Genomic DNA, 22977 nt, shown 5'->3' with positions numbered 1-22977 from the left:
TCTATACCGTTTTTGTATGTGTACATCCTGCTGGGGATGGCTCAAGGAGTGCCATTGCTATGGGGTGGGGGTGCCTGGTCTGGTCTAGGTGGGTGGTACATGTCTAAGTAACATCCACATGAATGCAAGGGCCAAAAGTTCCCCAGCAGAACATTGTATTGTCACAAATGGTCAGTGTTATTAATGTTCTGACTGATCGGTGTATTTTACCAGAAAACATGTTTTACTTCTGACAAGCAACAACAGCATGATGCCATCCGCTCCCAGCTATGTGTCTTTCCTGATTATGATTGATGGCTATTTTGTTCCCACTCTCCTCCAGAGGAGATTTTCCAGTCCCACATTGCCCATTGGTGGTCTCCAGACGGAGCCAGGTTAGCGTACGCCACCATCAACGACACTCTGGTGCCCAAGATGGAGCTGCCAATGTTTACAGGCACACCGTACCCAATGGGGAAAGAGTACCATTACCCTAAGGTACACATGCTGCCTTTTACCAACACTGTACTGATACATTTGGATGGTTTTAATTGTATTTTCACAAGGCAACAAGTTCTGTAACATAAAATTGCTTATAAAGAAATTGGATTTCATAGTTTTCTAGTTCACTTAGATCTGTTTTCTCCATTTATTCCCCTCCTGTTCAGGCTGGTGAGGAAAACCCGGTCATCACTCTGTATGTTGTGAACCTTAACGGCCCTCTGCACACCATCGAGATGAGGAGACCTGACGATCCCAGGATAGGGTGAGTCAGTCTCTCTGCTCGGTCAAACAACGTACGTTTTACTCATTGTGGGAGAGTGAAAACCTGCTAATATGTTCTGAGGACGGATGAAAACACCAGATACTGAAAACAAGGGTTCAAATGATTCATTTTTGTCTACATCTTGACTGAAATCTGTATATTAAAATCTGCATTATTCAGAAATGTCAGAAATTCTGATGCGGCACTGTATAGTTTAGTCCAAACCACTTCACAACGTTTCAGTGGGATTCATATCTGGGCTTTGACAAGGACATTCCTAACACGGCTTTTCTTTCCTTGGAGCCATTCTTTGGTGGATTCGTTAGTGTGTTAGGACCAGGATATGGCCGGCCTGTTTCTGGTGCAACTTTCTGACAGATGGCCTCTCATTATCTTGAAGCAGTCTTTGATATGATGCAGGAATCATAGCTGAATGATTGCCCAGTCCCACAGTCAGCGAGGCAAACCCCAGCCATAACATTTTCTCCACCGTGCTCCACAGTTTGAGGTTCTTCTTCCGTCTTTAGTCTGCACCAATGTGCTACTGCAGCTGAAACAACTCTATCGTTGATTCATCTGTCCAGAACGCCATTCGCTCAGTTATTTCCAAAGGCTCTTCCTGGTATGCAGGTGATATTTGTAGAGTTTCTTTCTGACTGAAGACATAACAGTGGTTGCAATCACCTGCAGATCCCGTCATGAAATCTGAGGCTTCGTCTTTGTTCTGCTCTTTGGCTGAACTCGCCTGCCTACAGCTAATCTGGAAACACATTTAGCAACAGAGACTGTTTCCATGAGATGTTTTATCTTTGGTCTCATGCCAACAAATATGAATTTTCTGTTGATTAATACGTTTCCATACATTTAATTATGTTGTCATGCAGGTTTTGTCTCCTTATCATAGTATGTTCTGCTCCTGTCATTATGCAAATCCTCCATACAGACTGTAAATACTATTTCTGTTGATTTAGCCTCCCTTTAGTCTGTTCACATATATACGTACTGTACATATGCCTAATTTTTACTCTTTCTTCCCTAAGCTACTTTAAATGCTGCTCTAATAGCTCCATTTCTCTGCAAGGGATAATTAACGTTTCACTTCTGTCTAGTTAAGTCTGGATAATCTACAGTTAGCAAGTGGAAATATTTTTACACGATTCTGGCCTTTTATTTTACTTTCGTCTCCCAGGCGCGATCGTTTTCTCATAACCCACAGACACAGAGCTTTGTGAACCGAGCTAACCGCTGAATCTGTCTTCTGTGTTTTGCCAGTGAGTACTACGTGACCATGGTGAAATGGGCCACCACCACCAAACTGGCCATCAACTGGCTGAACAGAGCCCAGAACATCTCCATACTGACGCTGTGTGAGGCCACTACGGGGGTCTGCACTAAGGTACGTCTGTTCCCGTCACACAGTACCTGCTGAGCGTATCAAAGCCCGGTCTCCATGTGCTGACTGTCAAAACTGTTTTCACAGAAACACGAGGATGAAAGCGAGGGCTGGCTTCACAGGCAGGTGAGAACGTCAACACACATCTAAATTATATCTGGAGTGCTCAATTAAGGCTTTGAATTGTTTTCCTTTGTAGCCGTCATTAAATGACAATCACTGTTTACTTGCAGGAATTACAGATCAGTGTGGCGCAGTAATTAACTGTTGCAGGCTTCTATGCTGTCTTTTTTATATATATAATTATTCCATTTACTAACCCTGTTCATCTACTTTTTGTTAAGATAAGGTTTGACCATCTTTCTCTGTTCCCTCAGAATGAGAAACCTCTGTTTTCTAAAGATGGTCTGAAGCTGTTCTTCACCAGGGCCATTCCTCAAGGAGGCAGGGGCAAGTTCTTCCACATCTCCATGTCCATCTCGCAGGTGAGAGAAGATGTATGGTTTGCATAGCTAACACTTTGGACTTGAACTGAAGAAAGGCATGTGACATTTTTGAATATTCATGCAGAATCATTGACACTTTTTATGTTATTTTTAAGCAGATAATTATGATAACCAGTGGCTTAAATGTTGCTCTGTGGTGTATTTATCTTGTTTTCTTACACTTTTTATTAAAAATGTGCATTATTTGATTTTTGATTATAAAATAGATTATTATTCTCCTTACTTCTCTTCGCCCAAAGCCCAACACCAGCACAGACACACTGCAGTCCATCACGTCTGGAGACTGGGATGTCACTCAAGTCCTGGCCTACAATGAGGACAGTCAGCTGATGTGAGTACGCACAAATCGACGCCACCAACGTTCATAAAACCCAACAGTGTTACATTAACTACTACCCATTTACATTCAGTCTAAAGGCGCTTTTAGACTACAGCAGGACCTAGACGCCGTAACTTACCCACGTAGCCTGCGTCGGTGCGAGCCGCTTATACTTGTCAGTCTGGCTCGCTCTGTAACAACACCACCCAAACGCTAGTTGGCACTGTGTCTTTTTTGACACTCGGGTTAATTTTTGTTTCTACTTCGTGCTTCACTTTCCACTTCACTTTTAACAATAGCGACTGAAGCTTTCGCCAAAAAATTGCAGAAATTTTGCAGAAGACGAGTCATACCAATGTTTGTATCTCCAAACCTCCTCAGTTAAGCTTTCCTCGACGTGTTCCATCTGTATTAATTCAAAACAATCAATTCGAAAATTGTGGAGATGGAGAAGCAGCCGGAAATACTAAAGCAGAAACACACTACTACCAGGCGGACCAATAACAGCTCTTGTGGTCTTTGTCACCGTGGCACGTAGTTACGTTTCTGGGGAGGTGCACGTCAGCTACAGCACTAGGGTCTACATATGGTCTGCGCTGTAGTCTAAACTGCCTATAACTGTTGCTCAGCCGGCCAGACATCTTTGTCACAACATGCTGTGGATTATCACAATGTGCAACTCAAATATGCATGTTCTCTTTGCAGAGAAAAATACCCTAAACGGCATCCAGACATCATTTCAGTTCTTCAGTTTATATTAAATGTGATCTATAGTGATCTATATCAGTGCTATATTCTGAAACAGCCTATTGTCCCAGCTCATACATCCCTCAAAATAAACTGCCCCGTACAGGGTGTAAAAAATCACCCTGCGTCACCGTTGCTGCCACGAGGGGAGTGACTCATCCCCATCACTCCCAGATAATTTCTCTCCCACAGTCCAGGCTACGAGGCAACTGGGAACATGATTTCACATAACACACCTTAATCTGAACACACAGCTATATATATATATATATATATATAAGCGCTCACTCTTATGTTCTCAGAGTTGAAGCCCTTCAAAAAGACCCAAAACCTCTTCCCCTGCAGGAGGGATAAATTGTGCTACGTCTGTCCTAAAATAATTCATCCCACTTTTTTAGCCCCATCATTCATTTATGAAACATCTATTCTGGCTGTGAGATCAGTGCTTGTGCATTCTAGGTATTTTATTTCCACTCTCCAAGCTGACCGGGGAACGACCCTCTACTAAATTCACAAAAAAAAAAAAGATGACCAGAAATAGTCTCTGTTGTTTTTGTGCAACCGTGCTTCACTGACAGAGGCTACAGCTCATCTGCTTTCTTCCTTGTGTCAACACAGATACTTCTTAAGCACTGAAGATGGTCCAAAGCGAAGACACCTGTACAGGTATTGATTCTAATCCCGTAGCGGTTGCTGTTTTTAATGCAAAGAGAAACTGTTTTTATTGATGCGCAAACAGTTAAACCGCCAAATGTGTTTGTTTTCCGTAGCGCCGACACTTTCGGATCATTCAACCGCCGCTGCCTGTCGTGCGCCTTGTCCGACAGCTGCGGCTACATCAGCGGCTCCTTCAGCCACAACATGAGCTACTTCCTGCTCAACTGCCGAGGTAGCTAACACGGAGTCTCTGACTACTCATTATCCATTTTATAAAGACACGCGGGAGTGCGTTGTAGAGTGCACAGGCACAAAGTGAAAGAGGGTGTATCCAAGGACACCTGCCACTACTGTGACAGCACAGCATGCTACCTGCTGAAGGGTCGTAAACGCCTACAATTGGGAAGCTGTTATAAATGCATAAGGGCAGATCCCATATGATTTAGTGTAGAGTTTAAATTAAGTTTTTCTGCAGGTTTTAGGAGTTGTTTTTTTAAACAATGCTTACGATTTAGAATGTGGAAGCGGATAATGCCAATAAAAGATTTGAAAATCAGAGTTTCACCTTTTAACCACGCACGTTTTTTTAAAAAAAAAAGACACTGTTGTGGCACACTTTGATTCAAGAGTGGTGCAATGGTTTATTCTAGGCAGTGTGGAGACCTTAACTTGATGATCTAGGAGACGTACAGAAAGACTTAACTATGTACCAAATAATAATTTAGCAGCAAACAAGAGGCTGCAGGTTTACCACTGTAGTCCCTGCTGCAAACTGATGACTGTAAAGGTTTTATCAGCTTAAAGCCTCACGTTTTAACGTGGCTGTGGTTGCACAAACCTTTTTTCTCCCACATCATTTTAAACCTTTCACAGCTGTGGAAGGAGAGGTGTGCTAATCATCCTAAATACTCCATTAAAAGTTTCCCAAGGAAAACACATTAGGAGGAAAATGTATTTAAAGTATTATAAGTGAAACCAGTAATTAGTCTATGCACAATGGCCCCTATCAGTGCTGTATTACATTATTGGCTCATTATCACTGATGCAGAAGCCTGTAAGTACTACATTAAAGGTGTAATTAGTCGGGGCGGAGTTCATTTGAGATGCTTGATTCGCTGTTAGATAGTTGAATCAGATTTTCGATGCTGATCATCGGTTTTGCGTGAGAAATGTTAATTTGATAAGCAACTGAGTCGTCTTTATGAAATGTATTTCAGTTTAAGCACCATAAAAAAAAGGAAAGGTAGAGTAAAGTAAATGTATTTTTTTATGCATTTGCAGGTAGACTCGTTTAAAACCAAAAACTGACCCAGTTCTTGGATGTACGTATGTCCTCATCGCAACGTCACAAGGCTTCTCTGCACCAACAAACCAGGAAGTTGAACTTCTCCTTCCACCTTTGATCCGTTTCTGCTGCGCTGAGCATGAAAATAGCAAAGGATCAGACAGAGCGCTTCTCAAGATCAGAGAAATACCAAAATGTCACAGCACAGTTGCCACGCTAGAGTGAAAACAGAGCTCACAACTGTTGTTCCAGTCTGAGCGGAAGCTTGTAGCTTCGAGATTTAATCACTGATCCGTTTTGTCACCTCTTGACTGTTACATCATTATGACCATGAGGCCATGAGACGCCCTCTGCTGACCCCAGACATCACAGATAATCATTGATCTTGTACCTCGTATATTTGTAATCCAGTTCCCTCCTTCACAGCCTGCCTGTGATCTCATATGATGAGGTTATGGTATCATTAGCATGAGGAGGGGGAGGAATATAAAGGAGGGAGGGAGGGAGCGAGCGGCCGGAACGTCCACAGTGTCCCTGTGTTGTGTTCTCAATCTGCTAAGTGCATCCATCACTTCGTTTGCTGTCCCTCCTCCCTCCGCTCTGAGCTTCGCTTCTGTTTGCGGCCTCGATATGGAAAGGCTATCTCAGCTATTGAATTACAGAAATCAAATAAGCAAAGAATTGCCTCTCTGTCCTGCAGAAAGCAGACCTCTGTCTCTGACTTCTCCTATTGTGCACATCCGCTGGCGGAGACATCAGCATGCATTTGATAACGAACACAAACTTTGCCACAAACTAAACTCAGCAATCCACCTGCTTGTCACAACTTCTAAAAACTTCTACAGCAAGAGGTTGTTATCACGTTAGATTTGTCCTTTTTTTGCCGCTGGCTTTTAAATGAAAACAATGTCTTGTGAAACAGAGCTTCCTCGTGTCATGTGTCGAATATAAAAAAATGCACGACCTTCTGATTCTCTCTCCAGGGCCGGGCATCCCATTTGTGGCCGTTTACAAGACGCAGAGAGACGCAGAGAGTGAGACGCAAGACAGAGAGAGTGAGTATCTCAATCAGCACAAATTTGAATTATGTTGAACATCACGGGAGACCTTGTGTTCGGTGGCATAATGCCCGCGTCTGAAGTGACCTTGTCAAAAGGCTCAGCGGTGTTTGCGCTATTTGTCTACAAGCCAAGTCTAGAATGATGCCAGTAATCACATTACTCCTCACAATTGATGTCCTCATTATGTTATAACCTGCCCAACAGCAATATCAGCATAATGTAATTTGATTACTACAGCATATGTGTGTGTCTTTGTCATCTTTAAGCCATAACGTGTCCCTTCCCTTCCCATTCAATGCAATATTTATACTGCTTTTATTTAGCAGGTATCATTTTTAGTTGTAGGCGTGGTTAATGTTGCAAGAGTTGAATTAAGAATTTCACATCTTTCTATGTGAGACGCGATAGCGAGCAGTGGCAGAGTCAGGGTTGCTGTGTGCAGCTCCAGACAGCGCTCCTCTTCTCCTCCTCTCAGAAGGTTTAATTGAAGTTACCCTCCAGCATCCCGGCAGCTTTTATCTGAATTTGTAAGCACGGACTGATGTGGCAGACGGTTTGTTGATTTCCCCCGTGCATTGGCTGCCTTTTCAGGCCGTTTACACAAACAAAAAAAGTCAAAAAAAAGTTCAGCAGTCACGGCAACCCAGGTTAATAAGTTAGTGTTTGAGCAAACCGGATGTGGTTAAAGAATGAGTACAGCTGGTGTGGGACAAACTCTGGAGGAATTAAGTTCCAGGTCACTGTTTCAGCTGCACGTCACGTCTATATTTATTCAGTTCAAGCTCATAGTTTGATGATGGAGAATGTGATAATCATGTGTGATGCCATGCAGAGCTGAACACATATTCCTAAACCCAAAAATCTCATTGTTTGCCGTCTGCAGGTATTGCAGAAGTGTACAAACTGGAGGGCAACGAGAACCTGCGGGACATCCTGGACTCCATGCAGATGCCCACAGTGGAGTACAAGGAGATCAACATGGACGACTACAGTATGTGTCCGAGCCGGAGTCACACAGATGGACACAGTGCAGCGCAGCAGTTTATTTTGTCTTCTTTTTAAAATCCTAATGAAGTCGTATAGCTCAAATACACGGATCAGGCCTAACATTATGACCACTGACAGGAGAACATTGACCATCTTGTGACAATACAATGTTCTGCTGAGAAACATTTATACCTGGCATTCATGTGGATGTTACTCAGACATGTAGCACCCACCTAGACCAGACCAGGCACCCCCACCCCATAGCAATGACACTCCTTCATGGCAGCACAAACACAAAAGCGGTTTAGGAACAAATCAGAAAACATGAAAAACAGCACAAGGTGTTGACCTGGCCTCCAAATTCAGATCCCAAACTGATCAAGTATCTGTAGGATGATCCACAGAGGCCCCTCCCCTCAACACGTAGGACCTAAAGGCCCCCACTAACAACATTCCGTTGCCAGACACAACAAGACACCCTCAGAAGCCCCATGTCCATTCTCTGATGAGTCACAATTGTTTTGGAGGCACAAGGGAGACCTACACACTTTTAGGAAGGTGGTCATAATGTTATGCCTGATTGATGTAAATAGGACTAAGGGATGTCAGACAATATTCTTTGTTTTGACGCATCATCCAACCCAATTTGTAATTCATTTACAAGATTTAAAATGCATTAGATTTTATTTGCTGAGTGAATTGGTTGTGTTTTTTCATTACAGCCTTGTCGATGCAGATCCTGAAACCCGCCGGCTTCGTGGAATCGTTGCACTACCCGCTGCTGCTGCTCGTGTACGTGACGCTTTCTCCGTCGTCCACACTTCCCTCCGAGTCGTACGAGGACATGCCCATGCTTATCACTGGAAACCGAGCGGTTTTAATCAGGCGTATTAATCTAACTCTGGCTCCAGACGGATAATAATTACATTACTGAGAACATGGGAAACTTAACCTCCTCTCTATCAACTTCTCTCATTAGCATTCCTCTCTTCAAGCCTTGGAATACATTTTGCTCTGCAGCTCAGATTCAGGCTTTTCAAGATTGATTCCTCTTCCTATTTGTTTCAGTGAGGGGAAAAGCTGAACACGACTTGTTCTATGCGGAGTGTGCCACATTAGAATTGGTACAAATATCTTTCTAGCTCTCGGTTATAATGTCTACAGCAGTTATAAGTTTGAATCTGAAGTAGTTTACATCTACACAAGTGCAAATATATAGAGTATCTCAAACAAGAATCTATAGCTCATTGATTTTAATGAGTTTTCAGTCATTTCCTTATTTTCTGTCCTGTCTATTCTGCTTTTCTGCTCATTACTGCTCGACGTAGCTCGCCAGTTTCATTTTCAAGTAGTTTCCACATGAACACAGATTCACAGTTTATTTTACAAGAGAAAAAAAAAATTGCTTCACTGTTGTGTTTGTCTCCGGTGCAGCGATGGGACGCCTGGTGGCCAGATGGTGTCGGAGCGCTTCCACATGGACTGGGCCACGGTCCTGGTGAGCAGCTTCGGCGCCATCGTGGTGCGCTGCGACGGGCGAGGCAGCGGCTTCCAGGGCACCAACCTGCTGCACCGGATCCAGAAGAAGCTGGGCGTGTACGAGGAGCAGGATCAGAAGGATGCTCTCAAGTAAGCTTCCACGTTGTGTCGTTACCGAACGTTAATCAGTCAGACTAATTACAGATCAGTACCAACGAAAAAAATACAGTCTCAACTGGCTCATTCGCAAATAAACTTGTCTGTTTAAAGGAAGTATTTTTAACCTTTAGATTTCAACAAATTGAAACGTGCCCCTCTCAGTACTTATCATTAGTTTGCTTATACATAGGACTATAAGAAGTTAAAATGATGGATTTAATGCATAATTGTTATATTAGGACTAGCAGATCAGTTTTTCCTCTTTATTATAAATCACGTTATTTAATGTGTTCGAATAAAAAGTTCCTTGCAAACAATTGTGAACAAAACAGAATTTTAGAGGAACCAATGTTTTATCTTTTGCAGTTTTATTCTGAAAGAGCCATACGTGGACAAAACCAGAGTTGGAGCTTTTGGAAAGGTGAGAATGATCTCCACTATTGTTCCCAATATGACAATGTCCTAGTTTTAACACAGCCCATGCAAACACTATATTCCATTTGAAATAAGGCCTTTTTCCTCATTTCAAATAAAGGCATGGAATACGCAGGTATAATTCAAGGTTGAGGAGCGTTATTTGGACATGTATGCAGCAGATTCAGAATACATACCTCACTTCGTGCTTAATTTACAGTCAACTTTGTGCATTTGACGTTTTTGTGCAAATATCGCAAGTTTTCCCAGAATGTGGTTTGAGGATGTACTGATGAGCCACAGTTACACCTAAATGAGAATATTAGTGGAAAATTAATTTCCTCAAGCCACACCCAAACTGTTTAATAGGGATATTGTGTTTTTTTCCCTTCAGAATAAGAGCAAAAACTTGGATATTTTGTGTGTACCTTAATGAATCATGAACATTTAAGTGTTAAAGCAAACTAGAGGATTTTGCTCAGTGCTAACACTCATTTTTCATACCTCAGGTGTATGGGGGCTACGTGACCAGCCTGTTGGTCAGCGTGGAGGAATCTCCTGTAAAATGCGGCGCCGTCCTCTCACCCATCACCGACTTTGAACTCTATGGTAAGCTCCAGCCTCTGTCGCGCGTGCTAAACAAATATCTCTGCACATTTGTGGTTGGGGCTGAGGCAGCGCTGCCGGAAAACCATTCAAAGGCAGGAAGAAAGACGGATTGCAAATTTAGCACCTTTACCCCACAGCTGGGAGTTCTCTCTGTGGCTGCGTTATCCATGTACGCACTCAATGTGAGGGGAGAGAAAACCTCATCAGCGTGACGGTGCAGACACACCACGAACCCAATCACACCAGCGCCAGACAAAGTTAACTCCACCAGCCTCACCTCAGCTACCAAAGGAATAAGATGTGTGAAGTGTAGAATTGTTGCGCGTCGGTAGAGAGAGACAGACGCGGCGCTGGCGGAGCTGCAGGCTTTACCGAGGCAGGAAACTGCAAATTAAGGAGGAGCTGGGCGTTGTGGTGTGACTGATTTCCCGTCTATCTGATTTCTCTCGCTTTGCCGGAGGGGGGCGGGGGAAGGGGGAGTGAGAGACATGCCATGACACTGTGTAAGTTTGGAATTGCAAATGAAGACGGCCTGTAGCAGCTTTGAGACCCGAAGAATACGAGGGTGGCTGAATATATTTGAATGTGAGAGGGGAGAGGAACCTTCAAAATGACCGCAGAACGAGACAGAAATGATGCACCAGTCTGGTTTTTATTGGATTTGATTGTCGGAGTATCAACTGAAACCTCTTCTCCCCTCCAGCCTCTGCTTTTTCAGAGAGATATCTCGGCCTGCCTAAACCCGACACAAGAGCGTACACAGTAAGATTTCATTTTGTTTGTTGATTTTATAAAATCAAATTCCAGTTTTACTAACTACCAGAGTATTAATTAGATTCATGTTTTTCCTCAGATGGCAAATTTAGCACACAGAGCATCTCAGTTCGTGGATAAGAAGTTCCTCATCATCCATCCAACGGCCGATGGTAAGTCAGAGGTCGCTATTTCTTAATAAATAACTGTATAAAAATGAATATACTAATCTGATGGTTTTGTATCTGTCTCATTTGTTTTCTCCAGAAAAAGTCCATTTCCAACACACGGCGAAATTCATCTCCCAGCTCATCAGTGAAAAGGCCAACTACACCTTACAGGTATGTGGTTTTACCGTCACTCTGTAATTACCGCCGCTGCTCATCCAATTTTCCCGCTCGTCTTTCTTTCCCCGGTTCAGTTCTCTTCTAACCTTTGGGAGCCCTGTGATCCCGGCGGTGGTCCCGCAGCAGGCAGAGGATTAGCGCTCCACAATGCCTCCATCCCCCGTAATGAGATTATGAGACCTTCTTGAGGAATTCTGCATTAACACCGGGACTAATCCATTTATGAGACAATGCTCTGCAAGTGAATGCTCATCGGAGCTCGTTACTGACCGACAGACAGACATGCTGCCGCGTGTGTGACCTCTGAGGCGGAAATCGCATGCCTGCATTGCACTGATGTTTAATGTGCCGGACGTATTACTGGTGCAATGAACAGCCAATCACGCCGCCTAAGAGACGTCTCCAGGTGGGACAGAAACATGGAAGTAGCAACCAGTTGGTAAAAAAGTGTTTGAAAAGATGAAAAAAGCTAGAATCGATGTGAGCAGCTACCAGTAAAGCTGGAATATGATTTTGGTCAGGTTGAAGAAATATGTCAACATAACCATTGACCCATTTTTTTTTTTTATTAGGTTTCTACTGCAAACAAAGCAAAGAGACGGATGGTTCAGTTAACTATTAAAAATACATGAGCTGTGAGACCATTAAAGGCTGAAATGTGTGTGTGTGAATCTCAGTTAGTGCTCTCCAGTGGTGCTACAGATTTAATCATTTCAGTGTTGGATCCCTTTTTGGTTTTGAACTGAATCAAAACAAACACATAACAGATTTTTGTGTGATTTTAGTTTTAGTTCCCAACCGCAGATTTTGGGGAAAACAATACACTGATCAGCCACAACATTAAAACCACTGACAGGGGAAGTGAACAAACGTTCGAACAACGGCTTGTGACAATTCAGTGTTCTGTTGCTGGGAAACTTTTGAATTCGTGTACCACCCACCTAGACCAGACCAGGCACCTCCACTATAGCAATGACTCTCCTTGATGGCAGCACAACCCATAGGACCCAAAGGCCCCCACTAACAACATTTTGTTGCCAGACACCACAGGACACCCTCAGAAGGCACATGTCCATTCTCTGATGAGTCACAACTGTTTTGGAGGCACAAGGGAGACCTACACAATATTAGGAAGGTGGTCATAATGTTATGCCTGGACGGTATATATGACTAAACAATTTGTGGCCTAGAGATTTACGAGACTTCTCTAATTGACTTAGATGAAAACGAACAACAAATGTCATCAATTTGTGCAGAATGTCCTGCATCCTCAAGTTTACGATCTGTTCCTGTAAGAAACGTACTCAAACACTGCATTCTACTCAAACTCTTACCTCGTTCTTTGTGTCATCTCAGATCTACCCAGATGAAGGCCACTTCATCCACAGCGAAGCAACAAGGCAGCACCTCAGTCAGTCCCTTGTGAACTTCTTTGAGGAGTGCTTCAGGCTACCAGAGAGGGTGTTCGAGGAGACTCTGGAAGAAGAGATCGAAGACGAGGGTTAGCTCGGCCCCGTAGGGCTCCTCCTGCGCCCCAGATCCTCCCCACCCATCCGGTCATCATACCAACCTCTCATCCAACACCGGTGTCCACGATATGCAACTCTCATCCGTTCTTGTTCCATTCGTTTTGGTACAACTCGCTGCATCTGGACTCCCTGCGTCCACACCTGAGACTGCCTCTCCAGGAGATGACAGATCCCCCCCCCCACCCCCCCACTCTCCAAACCCACAGACATCCATCCTAGCTCCCTTCTTCATCTTCTGCAGAGTTGGAATCCAAAAGGCCCTCCCGAGAGCCTGAACACGGACTGATGACCTGACATGAAGTTTTGGAATATACTGACAGGAAGCAGTCTCCCCTCACAGCAGGAGGCACCAGCTCCTTAAAAGCAGTGGAGAGAAAGCAGCAGCTCTCACACAGACTTCTAAGCTGTGAGGAGAAGGAACACCTTATAGCACATAACCTGTGGGCTTGTATATTAATGAAAATCAGACCCCAGGTGAAGAAACACGGACCGGCAGTGTTCGTAACGGGCGTCTGGAATAGCGCGGCTCCAGGAAATGTTACTATTTTTAAAGTCGTGAAGAACTTTTCATGTTGGACTGTGGTTGTGTCTATTGTTCTTACAGTATGTAAAATAGCACACAAACGTTCACTCAGCTATTAAAGGTATATTTTCTTTCGGTATTCATGTTTGCCCTGATGACGGTTTGATCTTGTAGTTTCATTTTATGTATTCAGTGATGCTGACAGAGTCCTCTGACTGGCAAAATGTGTTGTTGAAGACAAGAAAAAGAAAAAAGAAAAAAAAAAAACGCCATGGATTTCTTATCGTTCATTCGAGGCGGTTTTATTGTGACGCTTTGTTCTTTCTTTTCTTCCAACGTTGTTCAAAATGCAGAAGCGTTAAGTTGTTTTAGTCACTGTGCCTTACTTTGTCAGAAAACATCCGGCCGTGGGACTGCATCTATAAAGGACGGTAAAATCGGATTTTTACGTAACACATTTTGGGAAATATGCCTGTAAACTTTCTTCTGAAGAGTTGGATGATACCACTTCAATGTATAATCAGCAGCTGGTTAGCTTAGCGTAAAGACAGGAAGCTCATCTAGCCTGCTAGCTTCTTTAACGCCCACTGTTAGCATGTTAGGCGTACGTTGGTAATGGCCAGTATTATAGGACAATGGAAGCCAGCAAGGCAGATAAGTTCACCATAGTCAGTGGATGGCGTGTCTATATAGCACTGGCTAAATGCCAGTGTTGGTTATTAGCAAACTCACAACTCTATTTATGCTTTTATTTATTAGCCGTTATGTTTGCTACGTCAGAACTGACACATTCTTGTCTTTGAGGTGGTTAAAAGGGTTTTTACTAAACTTTCCTAAAACTGCACGGTTTAATTCATGGTCATTCTTTTGATAATATGGTTACTGGGTAATTATTTATATTAAACATCAGTATCGGCCTAGAATCCCTGCATCCCCGGTTGGGGTTAGGGTTAGCCTAACCCTAACCCTAACCCTAACAGTAGAAAAATAGATAGTCGGAGGGTTTTACATTGGGTTAGGGCCTGGTCTACTTCTTGGAACAAAGACTACTGGTGTCCCGTCGGTGCTATTTTGGTGGCGTTGTTATTTAAGATTTCCCCTTGCTTCAACTACTTCATATGTTAACCATCTCCTGGTTGTACCAAGTGGTTTCAAGCCCTTTGTACAGCTCTCCGCAAGAAACGTATAAGCATTTTTCCCACAATGCCTTGGTTTTAATAAATTGCTAGTTTCAACTGCTAACGTTTGATTCGGAAATTGAGAAGGAATTTTAAAACTTCACGGGACAAAACAAAATCATTCTCCAGAAAAATACCCACGCACTCGACGATATGAAGCTAAAATGTAAAGACTCTGCACCGACCACTGCTTGTAACGAGTTTGAGACTGGTAGAAGGAGACACAGCTAATCAGTGAATATACTGCACAGAGGCTAACGTCAGAAGCCTTTAGGATCAATGTTCTACCCTGGAAAAATTATGCATTTGTACATAAGGGGAAAGGAGATATCAAGTTAGCTTCTCGCCAGAAATGATGAATTGTAAAAGGCACAATTTTAATTTAACATTATTTTTTATTTGTATTTATTTCATTTGAATGGCCATTCATGTTCCGCTACAGTGCATGTTCAGAGGTAGTTTGCGGTGGCACTATCCCTGATAGCTCAGTTCAACATAGTCGTTTTTGACATCATGAATGTTCCTTACTGGATTGCATAAACTACATTTCCAGTAGTATTGTGATTGAGATCCCAGTCTCGTCAGCTTGATGTGTAAATGTTATTCAAAATATCATTTTATCCTAAAGAGAGGAAAAAAAAATAATAATAACAATATTACCTGAGTGTTCTTTGTGCATAAAGCATTTTGGGAAGTTACATTTGACTATTCATTTCTGTTCTCCTGTTGCTGTCCTTGACTCGAGTTGAAAGTGGACTTTATGAAATGCCGACGGCAGCAGCTAAAACTTTCTAGCCAGCGGTTGACGACTTTTTCCAAGATGCTCAACTTTGTTTTCCAAAGCATAGGAGGAGATCAATGGCAAGATTGTGGCATGAAAGTAAATGTTAGAATAAAAAACAAAATAGATATTTTATCAGTGTTCGATGTTCTTAATTTGTGAATTTTAAAGCTGTGTTTTTGTTTGTTTTTTGATCACTTTGGGTCAGCAGCACAAACTAAAATATATATGACATGTTTTTGTCCATCCAGCAGGTAAGGACCTATAATTTATTCATTTTTCAGATATGTTTTGATCTCCAAACCATCCTGAAGTATATGTTTTTGCTGTTCTTAAAGTGCATAAAGCGCTGCTCAGTTTCCACCAGCTAGTTGCTAACTAATTATTTGGTACTTGGACTTCAAAAACATTTCCTTACAAAGCTGTAAACCCAGCAACAGCATCCACACATCATGATTTGGCTTTTTTTTCCCTTTTTTAAAAAAAAATCCTACTCTGCTCCTACACTCAATATTTATGTTGCATGTATAAATCTTTCCTATTTTCAGTTGCAGATTGAACAGGTGGAGAGAGAGGGGCGCAAAATCCAAAAACCAAACAAGTCAAATTATCCGTAAACACGCTCAAGTCACGATCAAATCAGCCGCTGGAAAAGCACTCAAAAGAAATAGCTTTGCTCAAAGGCACTCTTGGCCCCGGTGTAAACAGCGTTGCGGTTGTAGATCAGCGCTTCGTTCTCCCCCTCCTCAGATTCGAATCTGTGAAAGTTCTTCCTGGCTGCAGGGAGAGACAAACAATGGCAGGTGTGGGGATGAGTTTGTCGGTTGTTTGCAGCTCCTGGCTGGAATTAAGCAACCAAACATAAGGCTGTGTGCAAGCACCTTCGCCGACAAAGAATTCGGCCATGAAGAAGGTCGTCCTCACTGCTGACGGGGAATGTGGAATGTAAGGCTTCGTCCACTCGAACGCGTTTTTCTCTGGGTGCCACTGTGTCCCATAGATTGGATAATCATATGCTGCAGAGAGGTAAGGGGAGAATGTGTTATTGTCCTGCTGTAAGCCCTGCGGTGTACAAGTAGCATATAACGAGTTAGAACTACCTTCAAATGTTGACACAAACTCTACGTTCCCATCAGTGTTTGTAGAGAGAACTTTGTAAAACTTCCTCAGTTCATCATTGGTGTTGTATGTCTGCAAGAAAGCTTCATTAATGAGATGTCTATTGTCATGTTGTAGGGGAAATGTTTCACAAAAAGCCTACGATGCATCACAATGTTTAGGCTAAACTATAATAATGTAACAGTAATGAAAGACGTACCAACGTAGCCAGACTCCACTGGTGAGAGTTTTCTGTCAGCGGCTCAGAGGCCAGAGCTTTCATGAGTTCGGGAGGGAAGCCTTTAAACATCCTGCTGTCTTTGGCATCTGGAAACAGGACATAGCATCATTTGATCAATCATTTTTCAAAAAAATACAAACCTTTTCAGCAAAACCTTTGACATGAAACTAAGTCTAGTCTAAACCATAGAACCTTGACGTTCAGATTTAACAGTGACTCGTACCATCGGTGAAGTTCAGAGGCAACGCCACGGCGCTCGTATTAGTATGCACCAGTAGAGACTTCCCACTCGTCAAATACACCAGCTGCTCAAATCCGAGACAGGTTCCCCACACAGGAAAATAGTCTCCTCGCTTGTTTGCCTGAAACGTCACACGCTTTTATGCAGCATGATATCCAGCGTCAAACACACTGTGCCACAGCTAATGCTTATCTTACCTCAATGGCGAGCTCATAAAAGATTTTCGCGGCCCTTGCGTAGCCAGATGAGGTGATGCTGGCGCCCCCGCCCGGGTAAAGGATGCTGTCGGCAAAGAGACGACACACAAGAGGGTGAGTCACAACTGGCAGAACATGAAGGAAACGGGAACTTAGGACGGAAAAAGACAGCATGGGGAATAAATATGGCAGCACCAAATGTTCCTATAGCGTTGACCATAAGTGGATTTTTACAGTTGCTGAGTTAGTGCAGCAGAGAATAAGTAAATTTGTCAAGCATGTAAGCATATAAACCACTAAAACACTGTGTATAACCCATAATGACATGCATGAATTAAAACTAATAGTTGTACTAACTAATAACTACAATTTTGACCCAAAAATTCATCAAAAGTCTCCTCGAACTTTACAAAATGAGCATTTGAGTTACAATACAAATAATGCTGCATTTAGTTCATCTTTATATTGATTTACATACAGAATGCGCATAATGACTTTATAACATATTACTTAATGTGCTGTGTCTTCTGCTTTCAAATCTGCTTACAAATCCGACTGTTGTAACAATATCGTGCATTCATTCTGATTACTATTTAAAAAAAATAAAAAATAAAAAATACAACTTGACCTGTAAGCTATAAACTAGTAATTGCTGCTGGAGCATGAACAAAATGTAATTTGCTTTTTTCAGACTGAGCTGAGACTCGCTTCAATAAAAAAAAATAACTTGCCAAAACATTAGGTATAAGCAGTGCATTTTAAAACCCTCCTCCATGAATGACGATAATCAACTTTCAGTTTCTATTGAAACAGCATCAGAGAGGTGGTGACTGGAGGATGTCATCACACCCATGCAGTGTTTTTCTTTCTTTCTAGCCTCACCTGCTGACTACAATGGGGTTGTCAAAATAACAGGAAGACGTGACAGTGCCATGCCAATGCACCTCAATAGCACAACAAACCACAGCCTCCAAAATGAGAAAACACTGTTAAAACACCACCTTGGTGGCAGCTACAAAACACATATTACACAAACACTGTGTCTTTTTTCTACATTTATGATGTTGTAGCTGCGATAGTAATTGATGTATTAGTATTTCTAATTACTATTAATTAATATATGCCAGCTATATGTTGTAATTTTAACATTATTTGATCTATAACCTATTTATCTAAAACAGAAATATAGATTTCTAGCAGTTGTTGCAACCAAAACTCTAAATTACCAGCTTCACCCAAATGCACCGCTAAGTATAACGGTATTATAGAGTTGCATATGATTGTCTTTAACCTAACGCTTGTAAATCCCCAAGTGAATTGTACGAACAATTGTACTTTTAACACACACATACCCATTAATGGAGTTGAACAGTGCCTTATACTGCTCCTCTGTTTGGTTAATCCTGCAGACAAGAACAGGAAAAACAGCTTCCGTGTTGAGTTCAAAGACGCTGGGAGCTACAACTTCCCGTTATCTTGGAATGACAGGAACGACAGTTACAAGATACAGTTATTAGATAATAAAAAAAAAACTCACATGACGGGTACAACCCTGGCTCCCGCTGACTCCAGGAACTTCACATAAGAGGCAGCGATGTAGGCTGTTTGGTTTGGTTTTGGTGCATACACTTCCTGAGCCAGGACACCTTATGAGACGAAAAACGTAGCTGCTTTAACGTTTCTACGCACTGATTTGAAAGGAAATGCCGCCTTTTACTACAGTTAAACAGGTCAATAAAAACTTCACAGCCGCAGCACATAACAAACTTACCAATAATCGGTCTGTCATTTCTCATGTCGTCTCTCTTAGCCGACGTATAAAAAGGAAGGCAGGAAAGAGAAATGCTAGGCAACAACAGCAGCATATTTCTATAAGTAAAACATAATCTAGCGCGTCTAACTACCGCCATTCAGCGCTGTACAGCACTTCCTTCAAAATTAAAGCATCACCAAACGACTTCCTTAATGGACTTTTTGTCTTTTAAAAATAAAAGTATCGTTAATTAAGAAGCAAAACTCACCATTTCCGTGTGGTATTTTATTTTCTGGCAAATGTTCCAGATAATTTAGTAAAAAATACAGTTGCTGCTTTAACTTACAAGCTTTTACTCCAAAATTAGTTTGAAAAATAAAAAAAGGTGTATTTTAAGTGATGGAAACATGCAGTTATAGATGGAATAATTAATTTCTTGACATAAAAAAGAGGAAAATGAGGAACAAACTACAAATGATCCCATTGTCATAAATGTTCAAAATTCACGGCATTAAAAGAGTGATATATTAAAGTTGGGATCCACAATAACACCACTCATTATTTCTGTGGATTCATTTCAACTTCATCTCTAGTTCAAGCAGATCTAATCAGAGCTTTGTTGTCCTAATTGTTCTCTCTGTTTCTGAGCATGCCTCAGAGGACATGACCATCACAGTCGGTCTGGTTGGCGACTATAAGTCGGTCTAAGTTCACGTTAGCAACAGCCAGCTTATCGTGCAACTGGCTGATGACCTCCTCGGTCAGCTCACGAGTGCGAGCCAGGATCCAGGCAAAGTCGACGTGAACAAGTCCATAGTAATCAGAGCAGGCGTAGACCACAGCGTATGACTGGTAATCTGTGGAGAGCACCCAGTACGGAGCATCTGAGACACCTGGATACAGAAATGAATAGTATAGTGGAGGGTAAATTAAAACATACAGCACAGGATTAATTTGCTTAAAAAATACTTGCACAGTTTATTTACCTTTAAAGAAGCTGAGACTGAAAATAGCAGGTTGAGATGGATCTTTAACTTTGGCAACTCCCTCTATTGAGTTTATCTTCCCATTAGACCTGTACAAAGAGGACGATATAGGCTTTGTCCAAGCAAGGATCACATGCACATAGTAAACTTTAAGCCAAATAAAAATGTTTGCAACACCCTGAATCCTTACAGAAGTTCTGCATTGCGAACGTTGACTGTCCCGTCAGCGAGAAGCGTGTAGTTGGCTTGGATGCATTTTCCTCTTTTCATGTATAGCTGGCAGCCTCTCTATTTCATACCAGATCCCCATATACTGGAATAATAAGGGAGAACCAATCTGGTAAGCAGTGTTGCGTTACAGTAACGTAACTACTTTTTCGGGTAAAAAGTAGGGTAACGCGCTACTACTGAAAATTTGGTAACGTAACGTAGTTCCTTTTTCAAATCGGGGCAACGTTACTTTTCCCAGGGACAGATTTGGACAGCGACGCTGCTGCCCCCCCCCCCCCCCCCCCGCACGCACGCATCACTGTGACTCTCTCTATCGCGCTCTTCTCTCTCACCGGTAGCCTGACTCTGTCCAGGGACAGCGGGCCCCTCCGCATCACTCTCTCTGTCACCTGACTGCAGCTGGATCTCTCTCCTCTCATCCTGTTTCTGTTAAAGATAACGTGTTGTGTCCGGGCTTTTATACAAGCTAATGGACGTTAACATTAGAGCTAGCCTGTTAGGTTACGTTACAAGGCTGGTAAACGTTGGCTGCGCTGTTTCTAACCTACGTTCACTTTACTAGTCCCCAGCTTCACCGTCACCAACTTTTTTTTAAAAATATTTGTTAAGAAAGTCTTTAAGGCCTCTATTTTCTTCTTCTCTTCTCTTCTTCTCTTTCTTTCCTTTCTGAGCACCGGACATTTTGAGCGTACTGAACTTCAAATCAAACCGGCAACATCAAATTTTGATCAGTGGCCAAACCATTTTTGTTTTTGTGTTGGGGGGGGGGGGGGGGGGGGGGTTCTTGACCACTATTTCAAGGACAACTGGGAGTTGGGGGGGGGGGGTTCTTGACCACTATTTCAAGGACAACTGGGAAGAAAACAAATAATAAGCTTTTATGTAAATCAAATATTATACATTTTTTTCCACAAATAGGCCTATTTTAATTAATTAATTAATTAATTAAATTTAATTATTCCATAATTTAATGAGGGCCCAGTTCTCGCCCCCCCCCCCCCCTACCCTGGGCCCGGGACAGCAGACCCGTTTGTCCCCCCCTGTCGGCGGGCGTGTGACAGAGGCATTTTATTTTATTTACAGCCATCGAAATCATGGCATTTTTAAGTTATTCTTATTCGTTATAAGTTATTCTTTTTTCTGTTGGATTTAGATAAGGCATGTTTTATTTTGAGACATATGACCCATTTTGAGTTCATCATGTTGTTCCTAAGGAGCCTGTTGATACTATATTTTAATAAAGAGCACAAAAGAAATACCTGTTATGTCCTATGGTTATGTCCTCCATAGTAGAACTTTATGTAGGCCTACACTTAGGAACAGATATTGGGTTATGCCCAAAGTCAAGCAACATAAAAGTAACGTAAAAGTAACGAGTAACGTAAAAAGTTACTTTCTGCAGGGGGTAACTAAGTAAAGTAACGGGTTACTTTTTCAAGAAGTAACGAGTAACGAGCAAACACTACTTTTTAAAAGTAACTTCCCCAACACTGCTGGTAAGTAAGACACTCTCTATCTACCCGTTTCCACAAGCTAAATCACCTGAAATATCAAATAAAAAATATTTATTCACCTTTGTAATATTGAAGTCCTCCTGAACAGGTGGCTGTGGGCATCTGCCAATATGGAAAGACTGAGCGTCAGTTGCAGCTGCAGTCAGGAGGAGCACAGACAGGACCTTCATATGAAAGTTAAAATAAAGGTTGAGACAGATCATACATTTACAAACGTCGTCATTAAATGGGAAAAATTCTGACAGTACCTGGATTGCTTTCATTTCCAAGTGGTCAAGAGTAAAAGCACACTGTATCATCACTGACTTTAGCTGAGAACAAACTGAGAGGGGTTTGGTTTTTCTACCCATGTCAGACCTTTGGATAGGGAAATTTGTTTGAAGAGCTATATTTAGATTGAGTTTATAAACTTTAAACCTTCAGTGAAAGGCCGAATTAGAGTGACATTCAGTATAACGACCTTAAAGGGGAATTACCGTTTTTTACAACCTGGACCTTATTTCTGGCATAAAATACCGCTGCACATCCGCGAATAGATAACAGATAACTCCAGATTCAACGGGGAATAGCACTAGCGCATCATAACAAAACATTGGTGAAATGAACGAGTTTCGCTGCAGATAGTGCGTTATTTAGACTAGAGGCTGCGTTTCGGTGCCCCAGTCACTCCCACTATATGGATATACACGGATCAAAGTCAAAACATTGACTCTGGCCGTAATTTCAGCACTCCCGCTTGATATATTATAAATTATAACGTTAAGCTAGCGCTAACGTTAGCATTCTTCATTCAAACTATAAAGTTAACTTACGTTAGTCGTAGGGTGGCCATACGTCCGGATTTAGGCCGGACAGTCCTGAATTTTAATGCCTTGTCCGGCGTCCGGCGCAGCCTCACGCCGGACGGTTATTTGTCCTCCTTTTTGGAGTTGCACCTGAACGCAACGCTGCATATCGTCCAATGGTGTAAGACTTTCGGTTAAAAAAAAATTGATTGGTTAAAAATGATTGGCTAAAAGCGGTGTCACTCAATTCTCTGATTTCTCATTGGTTGAAAATGTAAACAAGCCGCCCCCTGTTCCAATGTGCTAGCTGTGTCACTCATCTCGTTAAATGAATGTTATCATGCCGAAACGACGGACCTCGTTTAATGCAGAATGGTCAAAAGAGCACACGTTTGTGACAAATAAAAAAAAGTTCTATATGCTTATTAAGAACTGGAATGTATATTTTTTGCATTTATG

General features: G+C 42.1%; 3 protein-coding genes across 3 annotated transcripts in view; 1 reads left to right on the top strand and 2 right to left on the bottom strand.

Moving 5' to 3' along the window:
* dpp6a (dipeptidyl-peptidase 6a) overlaps positions 1-12967 on the top strand; it is a gene marked incomplete at both ends in the record, with an annotated part of 146618 nt that extends 133651 nt beyond the window's left edge. Inside the window, 18 exons of the mRNA XM_084565859.1 lie at positions 323-477; positions 648-745; positions 2018-2141; positions 2226-2264; positions 2516-2623; positions 2884-2975; positions 4329-4376; positions 4481-4599; positions 6636-6707; positions 7597-7704; positions 8423-8492; positions 9135-9329; positions 9705-9759; positions 10262-10361; positions 11065-11123; positions 11215-11287; positions 11382-11455; positions 12818-12967. Coding sequence (XP_084421985.1) covers positions 323-477; positions 648-745; positions 2018-2141; positions 2226-2264; positions 2516-2623; positions 2884-2975; positions 4329-4376; positions 4481-4599; positions 6636-6707; positions 7597-7704; positions 8423-8492; positions 9135-9329; positions 9705-9759; positions 10262-10361; positions 11065-11123; positions 11215-11287; positions 11382-11455; positions 12818-12967 — 1739 coding nt within the window. The remainder of the gene's footprint in view (positions 1-322; positions 478-647; positions 746-2017; positions 2142-2225; positions 2265-2515; positions 2624-2883; positions 2976-4328; positions 4377-4480; positions 4600-6635; positions 6708-7596; positions 7705-8422; positions 8493-9134; positions 9330-9704; positions 9760-10261; positions 10362-11064; positions 11124-11214; positions 11288-11381; positions 11456-12817) is intronic.
* A 1735-nt stretch (positions 12968-14702) lies between these two features.
* LOC311503805 (gamma-glutamyl hydrolase-like) lies at positions 14703-19287 on the bottom strand. The gene is made up of 9 exons (XM_084566679.1): positions 19021-19287; positions 18787-18895; positions 18602-18652; positions 17250-17334; positions 17035-17173; positions 16791-16897; positions 16573-16663; positions 16354-16488; positions 14703-16249 (listed from the first exon to the last, which is right to left on the bottom strand). Exons 1-9 carry the CDS (start codon positions 19157-19159, stop codon positions 16131-16133), a joined length of 975 nt encoding a protein of 324 aa, XP_084422805.1. The 5' UTR covers positions 19160-19287; the 3' UTR covers positions 14703-16130.
* Positions 19288-19295: 8 nt separating this feature from the next.
* LOC311503806 (apolipoprotein D-like) lies at positions 19296-21940 on the bottom strand. Its single transcript, XM_084566680.1, is given in 5 exon segments — positions 19296-19895; positions 19989-20077; positions 20179-20249; positions 20251-20301; positions 21793-21940. Coding segments are annotated over 5 exon segments (594 nt in total). The 5' UTR covers positions 21937-21940; the 3' UTR covers positions 19296-19656.
* Between the last annotated feature and the right edge of the window lie 1037 nt (positions 21941-22977).

This window comes from Chelon labrosus (assembly GCF_963514085.1).
Source record: "Chelon labrosus genome assembly, chromosome: 18".
Taxonomy (NCBI): Eukaryota; Metazoa; Chordata; class Actinopteri; order Mugiliformes; family Mugilidae; genus Chelon; species Chelon labrosus.
The sequence above is the reverse complement of the archived record's forward strand: the minus strand, read 5'-3'. Positions and strand labels throughout refer to the sequence as shown.

Coding starts and splice junctions, on each gene's coding strand:
- LOC311503805 (XM_084566679.1), bottom strand. CDS start 19,159: ATGGCGGTAGTTAGACGCGCTAGATTATGTTTTACTTATAGAAATATG. Junction 18,896..19,020: donor AAATGACAGACCGATTATTG/GTAAGTTTGTTA, acceptor TCGTCTCATAAG/GTGTCCTGGCTCAGGAAGTG. Junction 17,174..17,249: donor TTTATGAGCTCGCCATTGAG/GTAAGATAAGCA, acceptor GTGACGTTTCAG/GCAAACAAGCGAGGAGACTA.